The sequence below is a fragment of the Garra rufa genome, chromosome 19, assembly GCF_049309525.1.
Source record: "Garra rufa chromosome 19, GarRuf1.0, whole genome shotgun sequence".
Classification (NCBI taxonomy): Eukaryota; Metazoa; Chordata; class Actinopteri; order Cypriniformes; family Cyprinidae; genus Garra; species Garra rufa.
Genome location: NC_133379.1, coordinates 29,813,737 through 29,837,568, shown reverse-complemented (window position 1 = coordinate 29,837,568; position 23,832 = coordinate 29,813,737). Strand labels below are relative to the sequence as shown.

General features: G+C 37.5%; 1 protein-coding gene across 1 annotated transcript in view; it reads right to left on the bottom strand.

Moving 5' to 3' along the window:
• The window catches only part of sfswap (splicing factor SWAP), a 116,052-nt gene that overhangs the window by 19,281 nt on the left and 72,939 nt on the right, over positions 1 to 23,832 (bottom strand). The window contains exon 14 of the mRNA XM_073824021.1: positions 5,574 to 5,911. Coding sequence (XP_073680122.1) covers positions 5,574 to 5,911 — 338 coding nt within the window. The remainder of the gene's footprint in view (positions 1 to 5,573; positions 5,912 to 23,832) is intronic.

The window sequence follows — 23,832 nt, the reverse complement described above, 5'->3', positions numbered from 1 at the left end:
AGCAATGCTGTGAATTTGACAAATAAATTTTGGAGTAAAAAACAAACCCTTCCCCCCTCCTAAGTCTATAAAATATAAATTCCACTTCATTTTAATAAGAATTATAGATATAATTCATTGCAGGGCACGACCACATCAAATTTTTAACATTCAATAACAATACTAAAATGAGCCTCACTGAACCCTGGAAAATGCTTGTAATGTTGCCGAACGCATTCCAGTAGCAAAACGGATGGGCTGTTATTAAGAGTTGTGCGTAGGTTGAAATGCAATCATACGTGTATATACCCACACAGAAGGATATGTGAATTAAAATAAATATCTCGTACGCACACACGCTTCAAAGTAGAGCAATGAATATGCGAGGGTCAGGAACAGGCAGAGGGACAGATTCAAATATATATTTATACAGGCAGGAAGAAGAAAGAAAAACAGATATTAAATCTAATCATTAATAATCTACTGCAGGGGTGTCGAAGATTTTATTTGATGAAGAGGAAAGTATTTTTTCCTCCACCATAATGCATTTGCATCCATTTATTAAAATTGTGTCCAGTGTGAATTTCATTTGTCTTCTTTTTCCGCTACACCGAACAGATATACTCATTAAGGATAAATGTGCGCCTGGTTCCTGGTGTTGTTGACGCACTGGCCGGAGACGAGAGATGTCAGGTGTCATGAGGCAGCAAATAAAAATGACTGAGCAGCTATAAATACTGACACCGGTATTATTATTTGCGGTAACAAAAATTAGAGACACAACATGGTCGTGTTTGATGTCAGAATACAGCCGCTTTATAATTACTTCTGGCCCTGGGAATACTATTTTAATGTCCGTGCTTATTGTCGGAGTCACCGACTGAGATATGGGCTTGTTAATAATGAAGGCTGTAATAAAAAAACAACAGGCTCAGGTTAGATATAAAGGCCTAACACTTACTTATGCTACATATATAAAGTTGTCTAGACAAGTAAGTAATTTTCTTGTTTACTTGATGTTGTATTATAATTATTGATAAAATAAATGGTAGATTACTCACTAAATATGGTAAACTGATGCAAAATCAATGCTGGCCACTATGAAAAAGATGTCAATTAAAGTCACTTTACTAGAATTCCAGACTGGAGTCAGTTTTTCAGCATTGATTCTGCATTATTTAAATGCCACTGCTTTTATAATTAATAAATAATCGATTTTATACTAAAGGTCTCTACTAATCTGTCTAAATAAAGTAAAATTAAATAAATACACCACTGTTTAAAAGTTTTTTTTTAAGAAAGCAAAGATGCATTAAAGATGCATTAAATTGATCAAGAGTGACAGTAAAGACACTTAATGTTACAAAAGATGTTCATTTTATTTTAAATGCTGTTCATTTCTATTATGGTTACCACAAAAATATTAATCAGCACAACTGTGTTCTACATTGATAATAAGAAATGTTTCACACTTGAATGATTTCTGAAGGAATGTGACACTGAAGATTGAGTAATGGCTAAGATTCAGCTTTGTCCTCACAAATAAATTACATTTTAAAAGGTATTCAATTGGAAAAAAGTTACTTTAAATTGCAATAATATTTCACAATATTAGTGTTCTCACTGCAACATCGTAGAACCTGTATTTTTAAATCAAGCCTTGGTGAACAGAGGAGATTCAGTTTGCAAATTAAGTTGGTTAGATTTGAAAAAGGTTAAAAATTCTAGCAATTAAAAGGGGACAACAGATTACCTTTTTCCCAGAAATTAGTAGGGCTGGGCGATATGGACAAAAAATGTATCACAATATTTTTTTTCGTATCAGTCGATATTAATAATTATCATGATAAATGTCACTTTTTTTTTTTTTTTTTAAGTTTAGAGGCAGATTTTTGCTCCAATGTGAAAGTTGTAAAAACAAGATGGTTAATTGTGGTTTAATCAATTCTTTATCATCAGAATATGACAAACACTTTTCCAGCCATTTTCCTTAACAAAATAAATGTATAAACAATAATAAAAAATAATTTCTTAGTACTACATGTTCTAATGAGTAAAATTGTTTTAAAACAAAAAACAGGTTTGTGTTGCCTCATAATATTAATAATATTATTACCTTTTTTGTTAAATGTGTAGAAATACACATTTGATAGTAGCTTGAGTTAGTCGCAGATGTAGATTTATGTTCATTATCAAAATCAGTAATATATCAGTAAAAATTGTAGCAACCTCATTTGTATATGGGGAAATATAATTGTTACTTTTTTTAATTAACCATTGTTCTTCCATAGATACAGTTAGATCATGATAATCACAGATAAAACCCCAAATATAGCACCGCAGAACCATGGCAAAAATGTAATACGGTTTCTATGTGTTTGCATGAAAAACTATAAATATAAATACATAAACGCTATAGCTTAAATCACAAAAAAATACTGTAATTATATTCCATTACTCCTCCTTCAATATATTTAATACATGTCTACATTAATAATATAATAAAATTGGACACGAACACCCACATTTCTGACACAATACCATGGTGCAGTTAGTGCAACTACAGTAAATCCATGGTAAATGATGGCGATTTGTAGATTAAAAAGCCTTCTGACTGTATCACTGCGCACAGCGTCACTCCTGTTTATTAGCACTGTATCATCTGGCTATAAACTTATTTAACTTATTTATGTTCTTCGCTGAATTCGGATAAACTGTCCGAATGGCGCACTTCATAATTATCGTTAATGATTTATCACCCAGCCCTAGAAGTTGGTATGATTCTTTAGGGTCTTCATAAAATGTCTGCAAAATACTTTAGTTAAAATTCCTCAATGGTCGTGTAAAACAACACTCATTTTTCCTTATCAAAAACAGCTCTGTTCATTTCGATGCATGCCTCTTTAAATGCTAATGAGCTACTGCTCATTCCATCCACTCTTTTGTGTTTTTCTGTCTTCGATGGCACGTTACCATCAAGAACAAAACAAATCCACTGCGTTCTCTGTGGCTCTGATGTCGGGAGAAAATGAAGACTCTTATGTTCACTTTTAAGTCCTACAAAACTCCTGTATTGCTTACGAGACGTTGACGCTACAGCTGTTTGAGCATGGAGAAAATGGCTGACAGTGTACAACTGGCTAAGGGTGGAAATATGCTAATCCAGACAGACCGTAAGTGGTCGTGGGCGGGGCCTCAACAGTATGACATCATACTGCTCAGAAAATCAAAACAGCTTGATAACTGAACATCCGATGTCCCCTTCAAGTCGAAACAAGTTTGAACTGAGTCTATATATAAAAACACTCTATGAAAACCTGCTTCCCAGGATTTGAAAGCTTGACATGCACTTTAGCTCTTTACCTCGAAGTCCTCAAGACTACATGACACAAACTGTTTATTAAATCCCTCTTAAATTCGAAATCAACTCACAACGAATGGCAATTACTAGGGGAGAGTACAAAAGGTGACAGCTGAACACTTTAACACTCATTTCCTCTACTGAAGTGGCGATACTCAGACACACTTGACCAGGACTCGGCCCAAACACGAGCTGACCTGATGTAAAACAAACACTCGTGGGTCTAAAGGCCCTTGGCCGCTCGACAGCAATCAGGGAACAAGGTCAAAACCACGAGGTCACGTGTGTGGCTTGAGAAACGTACGTGTCCGTGCCTGCTAATGACACAGTTGTGGAAGGAGATGACACATGGGGTGAGCGTGGACAAAGGTGTAGTGGCACTCCAGACACTCATTATCTCAGGTCATCTGAGGACTAATGGGAAAGGGCAACACTGGAAGGCCATGAAGGGGCTGTGCCCGATGAGAAATTAACTTGAAGCTGAGACGATCTGGATTAGACGAAGATGGGATTGTCATCTTAATGCAGACGCTGCAGTCTGCGCAGCAGTGCAAAGCCTATGAAGTAAGCGGATGAACTGCAGTTCAATAACAGAGGAATATGAAAACCACCAGGGATAGAAAGATTTCTCATATAGCTCTTAGCTGGAGAACATGGCTAAAGCCAAGGCGATATCTACAGAGCCCCACAGGGGCTCAGCCAAACTAGATTAGTAGTCTAAGAAGAGCTTCTGCCCAAAACTCATCTCAATCTTTCTCTTGCACAGACACAAGATTTATTCTACAAAATATATATATATTTATACACGCAGAGAAAGAGGGAGATAGAGGCCATTTCTTATCTCATTTTAGAGGAAGCGCATTTACTCCTTACGATATTTCACCTAGCAAGTTCATCTGAATTATAGCCACACTTTTTGCCCTTGTTTGGCAAGTTTGCATGGAAATACAACCGAGGAAAAGAGCCAGCGATTGTGAAAGATGGAGAGAGAGAAAGAAGAAAGCGAGGCCTTTTACACACTGTAAGTGATTTAAATGCTGAGGGCCGAAATGATTTAATCTCCAGAAATTATATTACGGCGTGTCAGGACGGGCGTGATGAGGGGACTGTAATTACTGCAACTTCAGCAGCGGATAATGACAAATCGGCCTTGATTTCCAATAAAGAGGACGGAATAAAAAAAATGAGGGCAGCAGAGGGGTGAACAAAAGTTTAGAGGTGGGGCATTGCATCCTTGCCTCAAGTTTCTGGGAATAAAACTTTGACAAGCCACCCTGCCCGCATGTATTAAGTGATTACAGATGCAGGAAAAAGTATGTGAAACCTTTGATTTACTACTGATTCATTAAAGTTTTTCTTCTTCAACCAGATCACAATTACTGGGTCATTCCTTGCTAACTCAAGCAGAGGTCCCTGTTTCAATTTTTTTTTTTGATTTTGTCAATATTTTTCTTAAGAAAGACAAACATGTATAGTGATGAAAGCCAAAATATTAAATGTCACAGATGTATTTTTAATGAGTCATCTACTATTTTGTAGACGGGTCAAAAAAAAAAATAATTGATTCAGAGATAAATTACAGTGGGTTAAAAAATACTTTAAACAAAGGTTGTAGCATCATATTATTATTTTTTACACAGGCTCTGGGCCGGAAAACTTTTTGTCCGTATAATCAAGGTCAATGCTTGATTATCATCATTTTTCAAAACAACATCTTTTGTGAAGAAGAAAAAAGTCAGACAAGCTTAGAAAGACATGAGGATAAGTAAATGAAAAATGTATTTGGGTGAACTGTTTCTTTAAAGTTAAGTCTCCACGTGGTCTTTCCACCCTGCACTGAATGTTTACACTGTGTGTTCAATAAAAAAACACCTCTTTGTTTGTGTTTTATTTGTTTTATAGGAGATCTAAAGTTGTGACTAAGTTGATGATCAGACAGCCAATTCATACAAAAATCCAAAATTAACTCTAATGGTTCTTCCTGCAACAGTATTTCAAACTTTGAGAAGTGAAATTTCCAAATGATTAGTTCCAACTTTTAAGCCCTAAAACCACATGTTACATTTAACTTAAAAGGCAACTTTGATTAACACATTTTGGGCAGCTAAAAAGGTGGAAAAGACATTTACATTTCATTAAATGTAGCCCTAGGTACACGCCATTAGCAATTAACAAGCACTTTTTAACAGTTTAAATCGTTCCTGGAAATATGTTATAACTCCCAAGCCGGTACCTGGATCTCCTGAAGGTGCGGTAGGCACTGGGCAAAGAGTGCTTGGTTTTGGACTTGGATCTGGAGCGTGAGCGAGACCTGGAGCGAGACCTTCTCTTGTGTTTCTTCTTCCTCTTGTCCCGTTCTCGTTCTCGTTCTCGTTCTCTTTCCCGATCCCTATCCCTATCCCGATCCCTTTCAGGCCCACGTGAGGAAGACGAAGAGGAAGTAGTGGTCACATGAGAAGCAGGGGCATTTGCACTCCTTGTTAGTGCGTTTTCCAAGGCCTGGTAGTCAAAGCCTGGTATACGAGACGTGTGATGAGGGATGCCACTCATGGAAAGAGCGGACACCAATGGCTGTAGAGACACAACAAAGGAAGAGGAATTAGACACACGAGAACAGGCATATGAAAGAGAACTGGCATTTTAATGAGCAAAATCTAATCAGGCGCTTTCTCTGGATACATACAAGATGAAAGGTGGTCCCAGTGGCTTTCTAAATTTGCGCATCTGCCCCAATCAATAGAGCCACAACTGGCTCTGAGCGGTTTCGGGGACTGTGTCCAAATTAGAAAGGTTTATGCCATCAGTGTACGTCTCGATGTGAAAGGAAGCAATGCTACTATGTATGTGGACGACTCCCCAGAGCAGTGCCTGTGTCTGCTTTATCCCTGGTCATAATAGCTCTTCTTCACTCCTTCCACCCTAGAAATATCGCTAATTAAAAATACTAGTTGTTTCGCAGCATAATATGGGTCTGGCAGAAACATAATTGGCCATTCTCTTCTGTCGTAATCACTTCAATATGTGTCTGTCTGGTTAAATGAGATCCCCTCTGCTGTTGGATTCACATCAGAAATGGAATTTCATCAATCAACGCTGCAGCTCATGCCGTCGAAACCACATCTGCGGGTCTCGGTTCATCACACACGAGGAAATAAAAAGTCTATTTTATCTCGAGGCAGAAAAGGCGACAGACTCAATGAAGTCAGACTCGAAATCGAAGGGCTACAGGTCATATAATACAGCTCTAGAGATCTTAAACCGAACCAGGACGCAATATCATCCTAAAGTATTTTTAAACGTGTCCCAATTAATCTGGAAATAGTGTTCTTCTATCTCTATCTAGCCTGGGAACGTCTCTTATGTAAAAGATAGTGCGGCTCAGGGCAAGAGGGTGTTGGAGTAGGTGCTGTAGATGGAAGATTAGAAAGAGTATTCAATTTGATAACTCTCTAGCTAAAGTTACATAATGGGATGCAGGGTTGGGTTTGATTTCAGGGGCTTTGGGTTGACATTTGGCTAGATAAACCCCAAAGGAGAGCGTGGCATGAGTGTCCAGTCTCTCACTTCTGTTTTCGAGAGATAGGGACAAAGTGCCCTCCGAAATATCAAGCCCATGGTAATCGGGCCTGTGTATATTTTTACATTTTCTGTTGCTTACTGGTCGAAGTCAGACAAGGACAGCCTCAAGCCTCTATGCAGTTTTAATGACTAGATATGTCTAACTAGTTAGACAAGGTTGTCTAAGTTTCTTCTAATTTCTTAGAAAAGTGATGTGATTTGAATACAAACTTTGTAGGACAAACTGTGCAGCACGACTTAAGAAGTTTAATACTTAGGGTTAGGGGTTTGCCAAAATCCATAACCCAAGGTATGCCGATAGTGATGCCTTCTCTCTTAAGTACTACTAAGTACACTTACGGAGAGGAGCGGAGAATGCCAGGTCAGCAAAGTTAGAGAGCTTAGTCACTGCGCATGTTAATAAGGAGGAAAGAGTTCATCCGAATCCCCACAGTAAAAAAAACAGCTGCTGTTCCACTATTGGAACTCTATTAAGAAGTGAGAGAGCGAGGAAGATTGAGTGCGAGAGAAAGATTGGAGACAAACGGCAAGGTCTAACCTTTCATTCTTTTTTGAGAATGTTTTCATTTGGTCCTTCACACACAAACATGGTACAAATCGCAAACTGAAGATTGTATTTGTCATCTATCGATCTATAAATAAGCCAAACACTGAGTTTGTTCAGACTGTGACTAAAGCAAATCAAAGAAACAGTAAAGAAATAGTCTGTGAGCGGTAGTTCGCTAAGAGAGCTTTAGGGGTTAATCACAGTACTTGCTTAGTAAAGACACTAGGGAATACGAGTGCAAAATGGGTATGTGTGTTCTTTGAGAATTGTATTAGCTGTTAATGGGTTAAACTGTACCACTTACAAGGTTCGCCTAAATAAGAACAATTTAGAGCATCTAATTTGCTCTTATCAACTCGCATTAAATAAATAAATAATCAAATTAATTATACAACACTCTAATTAATTCACTGACTTTATTTGAGAAATGCCCTTAGATGAAAAAAATAACTATGATTATTATGATTAGTATTAGAACATTCACAGCTTCTCCAAGGGAGAGAAAACAAACTATTTTTGAATTTCTGGGATCATCACTCATCAAAGCTCTGTAAATACTGGTCACAGATGTTTACTTTAAATTTTACAAAGCTGATTACTCATTAAAAAATCCCACAGATCATATTTTCATGCCATTTTAAGTCTTACAGTTGAGGTCAAAAGTTTACATACACCTTGCAGAATCTTCAAAATGTTAACTATTTTCCCAAAATAAGAGGGATCATGCAAAATGCATGTTTTTTATTTAGTACTGACCTGAATAAGATATTTCACATAAAAGATGTTTACATATAGTCCACAAGAGAAAATAATAGCTGAATTTATAAAAACGACCCCATTCAAAAGTTTACATACACTTGATTCTTACCATTGTGTTGTTACCTGAATTATCCACAGCTGTTTTTTTTTAGTTGAGTCCCTTGTTTGTCCTGAGCAGTAAAACTGCCCGCTGTTCTTTAGAAAAATCCTTCAGGTCCCACAAATTCTTTGTTTTTTCTGCATTTTTGTCTGTTTGAACCCTTTCCAACAATGACTGTATGATTTTGAGACCCATCTTTTCACATTGAGGACAACTGAGGGACTCGTATGCAACTATTACAAAAGGTTCAAATGCTCACTGATGCTTCAGAAGTAAAAACGATGCATTAAGAGCCAGGGGTGTACACTTTTGAACAAAATGAAGATGCATACATTTTTCTTATTTTGCCTAAATATCATATGAAATAATGAAATATTTTTCATGTAGTACTGCCCTTCAGAAGCTACAGAAGATACTTACTGTACATAGACAAAATAAGTTGAATTTACCCCAATCTTCAAATTCAAAATTTTTACCCCCACCATCTGTTAAAACTCAATGGACTCAGGGGAGGCGAGAGAGATGCAGTGTAACTTTCTCACTGTAACTTTACCTGCAGGTATTACTGTTTGACAAAGTTTCTTTAGAAAAACAAGTGATTTATACACGTTCTAAATGTTATATTTTGTAATATTGGTGTTGGTTTTTGTACACACACACACACACAATAAAAGACAATGACACACATCCGTGACAAGTAAAGACGTGGTACCTAGAACAGCAGAAGAGCAAATGTATGAAGTCATTAAAACCCTGGTGCTAAATTCATCTGCTCTGTCTGCAGCGAGAAGTGCGCAGCATATTTAATCCATCTGTTCTTCATACTTACAGAGAAAAACAAACGTAAGTGGGCTAAATTGCTGCTATTTAGTTCACATTCTCTGGAGACACTTCCAGAAACCGAAGTTTTTACCACAGTAGTTTTGTTATTTTTTTAAACCATCTCCACTGGATCGAAAGCGTTTGGACTGACAGCTTAGAGAAAAAGTCATAGAGGAAGTGCCTCAGGTGGAAGTGTGCAATTACAGCCAGCAGCCTTTTCCTTGTATATATTTTTCACAGTAAATACACACTCCAGGTCACAAAGGGCGGGGAAAGCGTCATCGGAAGCGAGTCAGCAGATCAGTCTTCCTCAGCTTTCGACACAACCACCCCAATCTCCTCAGATTTTCCCCAAACATTGACTGCACAAGGCAGATTCAAGGTGTTATGAGAGCCATTTAAATGCATGAGCAGCAGCACAACATTCTGGATAGTCGATGCTCTCTCTCTCTCTCTCTCTCTCTCTCTCTCTCTCTCTCTAGCCAGGAAAAAGTACAGACACCCTTTTTTCATTCAAATAATGACACCTAGAATGAGTCTCTTTGATCTTTGCCAGTTTACTTCGCTCTCCTGGGATTCCTCGGATACTGACGCGTAGCGACTCTGGCACAGACAAGTTGACAATCAGCTCTACGCTAATTAGCTTGGGGTTCCTGAAACGACCATTATTTATGATTCTCTTTAGCTTCTCTAAACGAAAGGCTATTGTTTTGTAATTCTGAAGAAGCATCTGGAATTTAGGACAATCGTTCCAAAGGTACTTCAGGGAAACTTCAGAAGTTTAATTTATTTACGATTTCTCTCCACACACAATATGTCACATCGAATGGGAGTCTAAAAAGCTATTATCTTCATAATTACAGAGAAATGGACTTCATATTTACTTTGCCACAAGAAAAATGTTTCCTCCTAAAAAACACAAATTCAACACCACGCATTTGATCTCCAAATCACGGTAGAGAAAGTCTGAAGCATTTTTCACAGTAAAAGGACCACTGGAGTGGTGTTGGGAACCACAGGGAAGCTTTAATCTCACCCGACATTCGTAAGGAACATTAGGACACTTTCCTCCCACAGGATCTCTGATTGAGGTCGGCTAACGATGAAGGGATTTTAGAGATTCTGAAAGCCGCCGTGTGCAATCTCACTAGTCCGTACACACGATCGGGTACCTGCCAAAATGCATTGGCATCTACTGGACAGTGAAAATGCAAAACGAAGTAAGTGCTGTGGGATGAAGAATGATTTGTTGATTTCTGAGAGTTGGAAGAGGAGAGAAGTAGTAAGCAATTGAAAGTAAGTGGTAAAGCCTTTGCATCATGCTGGATGGTAAGCGAGGGATTGTGAGGGAAAAAAACAATTGACTGAGAAGCTAATATAGAGTAAATTCCCTAAACTCTATGCAAACAATGCAAGCTGGTCACATTTTTTTCTTATTCAATCATTTGAGCGATACAGAACATCCTGTCTTTAATAATAGTGATACATGAAAAAATGTGAAAGCTTTCGATTAACTGGATTTATTGTACAGTAGATTTTGCTCTAACCTTCAACACAGTCTGTTTAAACAAATAGCACACAAAGTAAGACATTTCCTTTTGTCTTTTGAACATAATGTGAAAATATTCACACTGCAGGCAGGGCGGTAAAAGTATGTGAACACCTAGACAAATGACTACTCAAGTAGCCTTGTGTTTGACAAATTTTGGGTTTGCCTGCTGTGAACCAAACCTCAAGCATTAGAGTGACGAAACCATCTCAGATTGAAAACAGTTGACATACAGAAAGCTGAAAGGGTTCTCTAAAAGCCTTGTTGTTCATCAGTCCTTGGTAAGACAAAATGTCTTTCCAAAACAACACTTGTGAGATTGCAAAAGAACTACTGTGCAAAATATTCTCAGAACAGATAAAACCCAAGAGCCAAACAAGGCACAGCAGTGGAGTAGCCATCATGGTTTTGGGCTGCTTTTATGACTCAGGGCCTGAAAAGTTTGGTATTATCAATGGACAAGAAATTTCCAAGTTTTTCAGAATATGTTGTAAGAGAATGTAAGGTCATCCGACTGGCAACACAAAGCACAGTAGTAAACCAACAACAGAAAAACAGAAAAGTCCTGACCTCAACCCGATTGAGATGACCTCAAGAGATTGATTCATGTTGAATTCCAGATAATATATAACGGATGTGAAAACTTTTTTTACATATCAGTAATTGTGTGTCAAGTCTTCATCCTTTAAAAGCAAGTTTTAAAACTGAAAGATTATAAGTCACTAATTCCCATCAAATAGCCATTCTGAACATCTGCAATTCAAACGGAAATGGCTGCAGTTCAACAAGTCAAGATGGCTGAATTCAGCCCTCTCTTCTGGTCAATACTGGTGGATGAGCTGTGAACGATGGATTAGTTCACATTAATCAAGCGAACAATGAATAATCTAAAAACTGGCTGGTCATTATGAACATTCCATGAATGTTTCAATGCTGGTGGAGCTCTCATGTTCAGAGGGGTAGAAATACTGCTTTTAAGTCAAAATAATTGGCTTGTTTTTTCTTGAGTATGCCAATATGATGAATGGACATCTGTCAGAAGCTACTTGGCAAAGTAACAGCAACACAAGGGGTTCTGACGTTCTGGAAGGTTCCCACCAGTGAAGGGAGTTATAAAAGAAACACACTGATTATTTAACTATCGGGCAATCATGAAGGGAACTATTATAACAATGGCTTCGCTGAATAGCAAATTTGCTTGGAAAAAAAAACAAAAAACGGTGACCTGCCGACTTGTTGCGATTCAAAAATTGTAAAGAGCAATTACATGAAATGATATGGAAGAAAACAAAATAATCAGCCATTCTTAAATTAGTCAACCATACTAACACAAAAATTAATTTTAAAGTGACAGTTTGTAATAATAATTTTAATTGTCATTATTAGTCCCTCGTGTTGTTTCAAACACGTGACCTTCTGTGTAACAAAAAAGAAAAGACATTTTGAAGAATATATAACTTTTTTTGTCCAATCATTGAAAGTCAACTGGGTCTAAAAAGGGGTTAGAGATACCACATTTTGATTACTTTGTGTGCATTTGACCATATACGTGCAGTCAATTGTGAAAAAGAATACTTTTACTCTCCACAGATGAAACACACACGCAGTGTTTACTCTTTAATGAAACCAGAATCTGAATTGCTTATAGGTTTTTTTTTATATATATATATAAAAAAATTAATTCATGATTTTTTAAGGCAAATGAGGCATGGCCTACACAATTTCCACATGTCAAATAAGCAGAGTGTTCAACAACAGCTTCAGAAATCTCCATCCCAGCCATGACACACACCAAACACTTCAGTGACACTGCCAATCCCTGCATTCTCATTTAACACGGACAAAAGAGAAGTGCGACGGCACAGAGTCTCACCTCCACACCCCTGCTTTTGTCACTAATCAGGAGCGTGTTCCCTCCTGAGTGCTGACTGTCTTGTTAAAGCAGTACCTGCTGGAAACACCTCTCCCACGAGGGCTTCTTTTTAAAAAAGCAGCTCAGATACAAAGAGCCCAATCAATTAAATGGTAAATCACACATCAGAGGAAGAGAAGCACGCCACAGCCCTGGGGCTGAAGTGTGTGCAACTGGGAGTGTGAACATGCTCAGATACACAGACACACACTAGGGGCACATTAAACAAGTCCTGGCAGCCTCACTTCCAGGGTAAAAAACTATCACACACGGAAAAGTGAAAATGTGACACTAGGGAGAACTTGGTCTTAGTGTCAGATGTCTGCTGCTCTTATACTCACTGTCTGATAAATACTGCTTAAATAGCGGAAAGTGCTTTCCAGACTTGGCAAGCTCTAATCTGATTGGCTGACTTAGCAGGAACTGTAACAGTATACAAGGTTTTTTTTTGCCTAAAAAAAGTCATGTTAACAAGGTGCCGGGCTGCTATAACAACACTTTTGAGGGTGAATTTTGCCAAAGTTTGCCCACTGACAAATAAATGATCAGTCTATAATTTTAATGGTAGGTTTACATTAAAGGGGACATATCATGAAAATCTTTTCAGTGTTAAAGAGCTATAATCGGGTCCCTGGTGCATCTACCAACTCGGAAAACGTAAAAAAGTAAATAGTAACTTTATTTTGGTAAGCTTTTCTCTGCAAACGTGAAAAAACGAGAGATTTTGCTCAACCCATAACGTAGGAAGGGGATCTTATTATAATATTACCGTCCTTTAATCAGCATGTTTCGACCCACTGCACTACCATTTTGTTTTCGCAAGCGACAACGGTGTACAAGTTCTAACAACATAGCAAAAGTTCGAGCAAAGCTTGCTAACTGTTCTGTCGCTGGCTGCACAGGCGAGCACAGAATACCATTTAAAGTCTCAGCCTCAGAGGAGACAAGAGAGTAGTGGATTTATTGATTTATTTACTGTATATTACACTGCTTTCGTATTTGTGTGTATTTGACAGTTCAAGTGCAGTAAGACATGAAAGAGAACTTGTGGTTAGAAAATCACATTTAAGAAGTTTAAACTGATATGGCTTTAAAACGCATGTATTCAGCATAGACAGCCCTATTCTGGGGTAGGGAGCAGCCGCTCATTTCATCAATACATTATCTGTAGGGCATTTTGAGTTGAAACTTTACAGACACATTCTGGGGACAGCTGAGACTTATATTACATATTGTAAAAAGAGGCATAATATGTCCCCTTTAAAAATGTCTGTTGAATTCTATGTTTTATGTATCTTCACATCACAGACAGGTTGAAAACCCTTGCTCTATAAGAAACAACAAACTCACACCAAGCACACAACCTGCTCTTCAAAAAGAAAATGCAGCAATGCTGAAAATAAAATAAATTGGAATCTTAAAATAAAGACGGACAGGAAATACAAGAATGAGGAAGGTGGGAACTGGCCTGGTTTCTATTTTAGTCGTTAAGAGATCTGCAGTGGCTTCTGGGTATTGTTCTTTTTTAAAATGTGACAGTTTGCGGTGGACCTGAACAATGTGCAGAGTCCTAAGCGAAAACACTAAATCAAAAGTGAAGGTCAACAAGGTGGCTGTATTGTCACATCTGATATCCCTCTCCTTTAAAAAGAACGGCAATGATTAGGCATCCAGTAAGCTCCACTATTCCTGTGTGTTCCACTTAATATTGAAAGGTCAATAATAAGAAACAGGATTAAACTAAAAGCCATAGCAATAAAGCAGTCAACTCAAGACTGATGACACAAGGGCCGCTGGAGAGTCGGCAGTCCACTGTGAACAATTTACGGTGCATTCGTCAAACCAAAGACGGCAGAACAACCAGCTGGCACAAAGATTTTCTGCATGCCGGAACATTTCCTAATTAATCCGAATACACTCAAGGTGAAAAATATGGCTTTAATGATTACATGCCGCCTGTTTATTTAGCACCCAGAATAATTCTCGACAACATGCTGAGTGAAAGCCTGAGACGCATCTAAATATTCCCGGCTCGTGATCCAGGTGGTGGAAACGCCAAAAATATGCCATTCTGAAGACTGCAAAGCCAACATACAGTTTTTCAGATAAACACACACAAAAGCACTGACAAATGCAAACACAAATGCAGTCATTCAGATATTGCTGTCAGAGCTGTAAAAGCTCTGTGGTAAAATGCCAGCACACCAGGGACTAAAGCAACCTCTCCTAACCTCCTTTTGACATCATCTGCCCATGCATGCTTTGAGCCCTGTGATAAAACATACAAAAACAGCATAGGGGAAAAGAGCGCGAGAGAGAGAGAGAGAGAGGGGGAGTAAAAATGCTAAAAACGCAGCAGACCACCAGTAATAAATAAACATTTCATATAAAAATGGCCATTTACATGCTATTCCAAAGCTGTATGACATTTTTTTTCTTCAGTGAAATACAAAAAAAGATACTCTTTTTTAAAAAAGGACCACAAAATTATAGTAAAATCAATTTATGCGTTATATTCTGAGTCTTCTGAAGGCTTTTTATGAAGAACAGATGGAAATTTATGTTGTTACTGACTAGAAATCTTACCTTAAAAACAGTCATGGTCACAATTCACTTTCATATGGAAAAAAGCAGCATAAACACTGTACTACACTCCTAAAGGGGACTCACTTTTGTTTCAAATTCACCTTTACATGGAGTTTGCATATAAATGCATCTTAGATGTGTGTGGACACAACCACCCTACAGTGAATGAAAAAAAAAAACATTCACAATTTATTTTTCAATCCCCCAACAGCCTAAACAGTCTCAATTATCAAGCCATTTAGATTTTCTAAACAGCACGATGTCATATCGCCCACAAGCGCTGACGGACTGTCCCGTATTTGCATATTTTTACGCTGTCCTCCATTTTCTCCACACACAGATAGCTGTAGTGACAACAAATTTATGTAAGCAATGCAGGTGTTTTGCAGTTGAATATAAAAGTGAACTTTGGAAGTCTTCATTTTGCCTGACATCAGAGCCACTGAGGACACAGTGAAAAAAACTGAAGAGTAAGGGGCGGAGTGAGCAGAGCTCATTAGCATTTAAAGAGCCATGCACTAAAACGGGTCATTGTGAACAGAGCTGTTTTTGACAAGGTAAAAAGGGAGTCGTTTTACACGACCACTGAGGAATTTTAACCAAAGTATTTTGCAGACATTTCTCGAAGACCCTAAAGAATCATATGTGACCCTGGACCACAAAACCAGTCTTAAGTCGCTGGGGTATATTTGTAGCAATAGCCAAAAATACATGGCATGGGTCAAAATTATTGATTTTTCTTTTATGCCAAAAATCATTAGGAAATGAAGTAAAGATCATGTTCCATGAAGATTTTTTGTAAAATTCCTACTGTAAATGTATCAAAATGTAATTTTTGATTAGTAATATGCATTGTTAAGAACCTACTTTGGACAAATTTAAAGGTGATTTTCTCAGGATTTAGATTTTTTTGCACCCTCAGATTCCAGATTTTCAAATAGATGTATCTCGGCCAAATATTGTCCTATCCTAACAAACCATACATCAATAGAAAGCTTATTTACTGAGCTTTCATATTATATATACATCTCAGTTTTGTAAAATTTAACCTTATGACTGGTTTTGTGGTCCAGGGTCACATATCAACTTGTGGAAAATGGGCATCCAATGTTTAAATTAAAAATAAAGTTTCCAAAAAGGAAATTTTCACAGCAATGCGACTGAGTTCTCCAAAGAAGCTTTCATGGAATAGTTCTCTGAATTCTAGTGTAAAAACATTAACAATCTAACCCATTTCCACTATAAAGAACCTATTGTGCAATGGAAAGATTTGGTTAATGTTCAACTCCAACAAAAAAAACTTGTGTATAACATTTTTATAACAAGTCATACAGTTTTCATAAGATATGAGGGGGGCATAAACGATGACAGACTTTTCATTTACGGATGAACTAACCCATTTAAAAAGTAGTTTCTCTCTTCTGAATTATCATTTGGGATTTGTAACAAATGGTCCACCAGTGAAAACAAGGTCTTTGTTGAGGTAAAAATTCTTCTTTTTCGCTGAGAGCTAATCCGTAGCCAATTTACTCCATTTAGGTCAGGATAAAAGTTATAGTGGGCTCTTAAATCTTTGCCATGGATTTATGTATAAACTAATTAGAGCAAGCACAGGCACAGTGGCGGCGGGGAGCCTCAACAGTTTCAGATCGCCTCATTTCCTCAGGGTCTATCGATTCCATTCCCCTTTTTAATTCTGTCTTGTGACTATGAGCAGGAAAAAAAGGATGCCTCCAATAAAACATTTGCCTTTAATGAAAACAGGCCCTCCAATTGATGGTAGGTTTTTCATTCCACCACAGCTTGTTTTCATCAGTCGCCGGCCTATAATAAAGGTTGGCATCTCTAAAGCGTCATATAATAAAACAAACCATACAAAAAAGAAAATATTTCTCAGCTTTTATTTACATTTGAACAAAAAGTGGCATGTTCAAAATTATTCATACCCTTTTGCAAACTGTCACAGTCTATGGGAAAATCCAAAGTTCTATAGCATTCCAAATAGTCCAAGCTGTTCTAAAGCATCCTAATTAACCTGATTCATTGAGAACAGCTGTTTTAATTAACTCAACAGGTGAAAAACAGAAGCTCTCTGCTGTTGGTTTGTGGACAGTCATGGCTAAGACAAAGGAGCTCACTGAGGACCTGCAGCTGCACATTGTGGCTGCTCACAAGTCAGGAAAGGGCTATAAGACCATATCTAAATGCTTTGAAGTTCCAGTGGCTACAGTCCAAAGTATTAATAAAAAATACAAGACGTTCCACACGTGGTCAGAAGCCAAAAGTGACTGGCCAGGAGGATAGTGAGAGAGGTAAAAAAGAATCCAAGGATCATCACCAAGGCCATCCTGATGAATCTGGGCTCTGCTGGTGGCAACATCTAAAGGCAGACAGTCCAACAGACACTGCATACCGCTGGGTTCCACGGACGCAGACCAAGGAGGACACCACTTCTCCAGATAAGGCACACAAAAGCCCGCTTGGCCTTTGCAAATGCTCATCTGGACAAAGAAGACTTCTGGTCTTCTGTTTTATGGTCAGATGAAACAAAAATTTTATTGTTTGGCCACAATGATGTAGCCTTCATTTGGCGTAAAAAAAGAGAAGCCTTCAACCCTAAGAACACCATCCCCACTGTCAAACGTGGTGGGAACCTAATGATTTGAGTTTCTTTTTTAGCCAGTGGACCAGGGAAACTAATCACAGTAAACGGCACCATAAAAAAAGGAGCAATACATACAACATTTTCAACAACAACATCAGGCAGTCTGTAGAGAAACTTGGCCTTGGGCACCTGTGGACATTTCAGCACGACAACGACACAAAACGCACAGCAAAAGTGGTGAAGAAATGGTTAGCAGACAAAAACATCAACGTTTTGCAGTGGCCCAGCCAGAGTCCTGACTTAAATCTAATTGAGAATCTGTGGAGGGAGCCAAAGATCAGGGTGATGGCAAGGAGACCCTCCAACCTGAAAGAGTAGGAGCTCACCGCTAAAGATGAATGGGCAAAAATACCAGTGGAGACATGCAAAAAGCTGGTCAGCAATTATGGGAAGCGTTTGATTGCTGTAATAGCCAAAAAAAAAAGGCTTTTCTTGATTATTGAGAAGGGTATGAATAATTTTGGACATGCCACTTTTTGTTCAAATGTAAATAAAAGATGAGTAATATTTTTTTCCCACAATGATGTCTGTTGTACATCGTCTTATTATCTTTTCCAGTCAAAAAAAATTTGCTGGTGGAATAAAAGTAACTTTAAGTCAGAATTTGCCAGGGGTATGAATAATTTCGGGCTTGACTGTATATAAAAGAAATAATTTCAGACAAACCAACATAGCTACACAAGCAAACCACTAAGCCATGGGTCCAACAGTAATCACAACCATTTAAACTAGATTTTCAAGTAATACAATCAGCTGTATGGCAACAGCCCGTTAAGACGTACTTCAGATGAAATCCCGAGAGCTGTGATGAAGGTTAGTCAGCTCTAGTCAGAATAGCTTTCCTTAAAACTGTAATCTGTCGGAGCCCATCGATCAATGCCAAGCTAGCGTTTGGCTGTGAGTGTTAAGTGGGGGATTACACTGCGGAGCAGAGTATTTGTTTAAAGGAAAAGAGCACAGAGGCGTGACGATGCACACGGACACTACTGAAAGTGACTACAGGATAAGCTGTCCTGATACCGTCTAATAGTGACAGACAGATCCATAAGCACAAATCCAAGGCGTGCTCGATCGGACGCTTTGTTTTGCCAGTAAACATGCCAATGTCTGACACCAGAACAGTGGTCAAAGGACACTTACTTCAAACCGTATGTTGGCAAGCCAGCCCTCCCGAAGCTGTACTACTATTGGCAGAACATCCAATGGCAATGAAGCACAGAAAACACTGCACGGATTTAGCAGTTTTTCCAAAGTGTTAATTTAGAGTATTTTGTTCTTGTCTGAAGGGAAACAAAAATAGACTGGGTTTTGAACTACACTACACACAAACTGTTGCAATAGGATTATAAAAATAACATTAATACTAAAAAAAATAAAAAATAAAAAAAAATCAATAATCCTGCCAAAGCTTTTGGACAGGCTGAGAAATAGTCATACACAAACTGCTCTTTGTCTATTATTTCAACTCAGCGAAATTATTTTTAATGAATTGATTTTTATTTCCATTTTGTAATATGCTTGCTTTCTAAAAATATGAAATTATACAATAAAAATGAAACGGAATAAAATAAAAGAATTCTTCTGAGATGCATGACAAGCTCACTTTGTTTCGATTTTCAAACCCTCCGGCTATGCATACTTACAAAGCAGCAGGAAAAACCTGATCTTCTTGTTGCACAGAAAGTGCACTTCTATAATACTCCAAATAGCATGAATGAATGAATGAAAAAATGCAGACACTGACAAAGGAGCTCTCTTTTGTCTACTTTTTTTTTTTCTCCAAGTCTTCCGAGGCCTGCCATGTTCTTTCTGAAGATGCAAGCTGACTCACAGGTTCTGTCTTTAGTCTCATTTTAGATCTTGAACAGAAGATTGCTTAAGTTAATATCATAATTCTTTCATGACAGCAGTGCTTGCAGATTCAAACTCAAATTGCCTGTTACCAAAAAAAAAAAAGAAAAAAAAGTGGACTAATGATTGCATTCCTTTGAGAACTGGCACTTTTTCCATGCATAGCAGCCACTACATGGAATCTACTATATAGCGAATTGTAAACAAGCAAACAAGCTAGAGAATGCGGACACAGCAACTGTCAGCGCACCAACAGAACCAAACTTTTTTTGACAGTTTCAAGCACGTAGGCTTGTTTTGTTGTTGTTACATAGGCTATAATATATAGACTTGGTTATTTATTTTTTAGGCCTGTGGAAAAATATACAGTTACAATCAAAATTATTCAACCCCCTTGACCTGCAAGACATGTTGCTGCAGAGAACAAAATTTTGTGAAAACAATTCAACAAAGGCATCAGTACACTATTAGAGTTTATTAATACACATTTGAGCAATTCTGAGAACATAAGTTGATGAATAATGAAAATAAACAAAAACAAATTGGCTCTAAATGTTCATGTTCAAAATTATTAAACCCCCAAAAGTCAAATTTGGTATAGAATCTTTTATTCGTAAAAACCATCAATAAACGCTGTTTGGAAGTGCTTAGAAGCTTCTATCACCTCTCTACTGCAATCTTGGCCCATTCCTCGCCTGAAAAAGCTTTTAGATCACTGATAATCTTTGGTTTTTACTTTGCCACTGCTTTCTTCAAATTCAACCAAATATTTTCAATGAGAATTAAATCTGGAGTCTGAACAGGCCACTCAAGACCATTCTACAACTGATCCCTAAACCAAGCTTAAGTAGATTTGGATTTATACTTTGGGATGATTGTCTTGCAGGAAAGTCCATTGATCATTAGTTTCAATCTTTGCACCAAAGGCATCACAATACTTGCCAAAATGGCCTGATACTTTAAAGAATATCCTTCATACAGTCATGGTATCCACTTCCTGCTACAGTAAAACAACCCCATAACAGGACTGGCCCACCTTCATGTTTGACCATGGAGAAGGTGTTCCTCTGGTTATAAGCTTTGCCTTTTTTTGCACCAGACATACTGCTGATCCTTGGGTCCAAAAAGTTCCAGTTTGGTCACATCACTTCATAAAACATTCTTTCAGAACTTCACAGGTCTATCCAAATTAATTTTTTTGTTCTTCTTGGTTAAGAGTGGTATTCGGCAAGATGCCCCAACATGAAGGCCATTACTTGTCTAGTGTTCTTCTTATACACTGCATTGAAATGTTTTTCCTCCTTTTGTTGGGTCATCTTCCAAATCTTTGGCTGTACATTGCAGGTTTTTCCTCAGTTTTTCCAATCAAACATTTCGTGATATTGAGCTTCTTTGTTCCAACACCCTCAAAGGATTTCTGGTGCAACACACTTTAAACTAAAGAATAAGGCTGCCAGCTGTGTTTCTAGGAACTTTTAATGTCTTGAAAATCTTCATGTAGCCTTAGACTGTCTAATATAATTAAACTATTTCTTCTCTATAGCTCTGTTGACTTTACCATATTTGCTACTCAACTTCAGTACATGCATGAGCTAAATCTATGTATGTGTAACAGCCAAAGCTAATTCAGTTTTTTTTTTAAATAGAGTTTCTAAAGGCTTAATTGTGTTTTAAGACAATTTTGTTCCCTACCATAAAAACAAGTAATATATTGAATTTGGGTTTGAATAATTATGACACAGCTGCACTATAAAAAAAAATCCTGTAACTCAAAAACATTACATTATATATTGACATTATCACTTTTAATATAATAGTAAACTGTTGTAGATTCAATTTGTACAAAGTCCTGGATCTTCAGAAAAGCTTGTATTTGTAAAGTATTGCCGTCTCTGGGGGTTGAATGCAACTGTATATTTCGAATGCAACTGTATATTAAGCTACATTACAAAAAATCTACAACTACAGCACAAACTGCAGGCCAAAAGCAAACAGCATAAAGTGAAAATTTGCAGGCTGGATTTAAGGATTAAATATTTCGCTAGACAACATTCTATGTCTGAATTTTGTGGTTAAAAAAATAGTGTACTGGGACTAAGCCAAAACGGTAAAAGAATAAACAACAACAAAAGTGTTCCTGAATATTGAATCCTAGCTCTCATTTTCAAAAAGTGGTCCATCATTTCAATTCAGATGTACAGAAGCTAAAACATTATCTACCACTCAACCAGATGCAAAAAACACAGTAGACTATTTGACAAAACCAATGCCATCAAGAGAAAATGGTGTTTCAAATCACAGCGTGTCTGAAGCCCTGAACAAAATAACACAATGATCATGAACAAACATGAATAAACTTCCATCACAACATTATGGTGGTCACAGCAAAAAAAGATGCATGTCGAGCTTGAGATGCTCACAAGGGAAATGCATGTTTGAACGCCCTGATCTCATTCCCTCTTGCATTCAATAAATGTGTTTTTGGCTGCTTCGTTCTCAAATTTGCTGCTCTTAATGATTGAAATCTATTGCAGAAAATGCTGAAACTAGACAACTGTATCCCTGTATCAGCTTGTATTGATTCACATACACATATTTTCAGTAAATCCTGCTAAAGCTCCGGACAGACTGAGCTTTGGCAGATGTTCTTCGACCATTTTTTTCAGACATTTGTTTTTAATTAAATCAATTTAATTTTCATTATGTACAGTATTACACTTGCTTGCTTTATGTAGTTTATCAAATTATTACTTATTTTTCAATTCAAGATACAATAGAAGCACAGAAAGTCCATGTGAGCGAGAAAAAAATTATAATATCTATAACATATTATAATAATTTTAAACAATCTATTTATATAGCTTATTTGCTTTTAAATAATCAGCATTATTTTCCACTTCCAAGTATTATACTTGCCTACTTACTGATGTAAATTATTAAATTATTATTTTTTTCCCTCCGTTCAAGCTTCTATTTCATTATATATTAATAATAAGGAAAAAAAGCCAAAGAAAAATTCAAATAAGAAATGAGAATAAACTGGATAAGATAATCTAAAAAAACTAATGCTCAATAAATAATACCAAAGTAAAATAAGAAATAAATAAACCAATGAGCTGAATAATTCAAACAAAAGAGCTAAAAACCATTGAGGCAATGTGAAAGAAGCTGCTGATGGAAGCAGAGAGAGTGTTTGCTGGGCTTGGCTGCAAAGTGCCACCTGGCTGCACAGATGACTGTCCACATTTCCCATTTCAGACTTGGCTTTTTCTGAGAGAGACCTGCCAAACAGCATTTACCGTGACAAAGGTTGTAGCTAAACATCAAACAATTAGCAGGGTCTTATTTCCACTTTAAAGCGCTCCTGTCTGTCACACCAAATCTATCTTGCTAAGCCCTGCGACAGCAGTGCAGATCAAGGCTGTTTTACTTTCTCTCACGTTTTCCTGTGATCTTGTGGCACAATCATGTTCTCCAGCAAACAAGAGATGAAATACTACAAATACGAGCTCTGCCAGAAGCACTCTATGCTATCTCCAGAAGAAACAGAAAACTCTCATTGAACAAACAGGGCTGCAGTCACGGCCGGCTGTGATGGAACGAGCGGCTGTTGGTTCAACACAGGCGAAAATGTATGACCACCCTGACCTCTGTAGAGTTTTTTGTAAAACGCAGCTATTTGCGGTTATCAAATGAATCTATAGACACTGTAGCACGTCCTTGGTTTGGTAAAAGCCAGGGAACATGACCTGATGCATGCTGAATTGACTAGATTTGATTTTTGTTGCCATAGCAATCAGTAAAGCGCCAAAGGCTGTATATCTGGATGGTGGGAGCTGCGAACACAATGGAAGCTCTGTGCATTCTGAATGCATCTCTCAGCTGTGCTGTTTTCTCACCTGCGGAATTAGGGGTGTACAGAACCTGTTTTTAAAGCATTTTATAAAGCATTCCATTTACTACACTGGTTCTAGTTCACATAATCCTGATGCAACTTATTTAAAAAGGGGGTTTCGTAAATCAGAAATGAAACGGAATGCAAATGGAATGATTAAAGTTTAAAATAAAGTTAAAACACTATTTTCAACCAGGTCATGCCATCTTAAAAACAAGAGAATAATA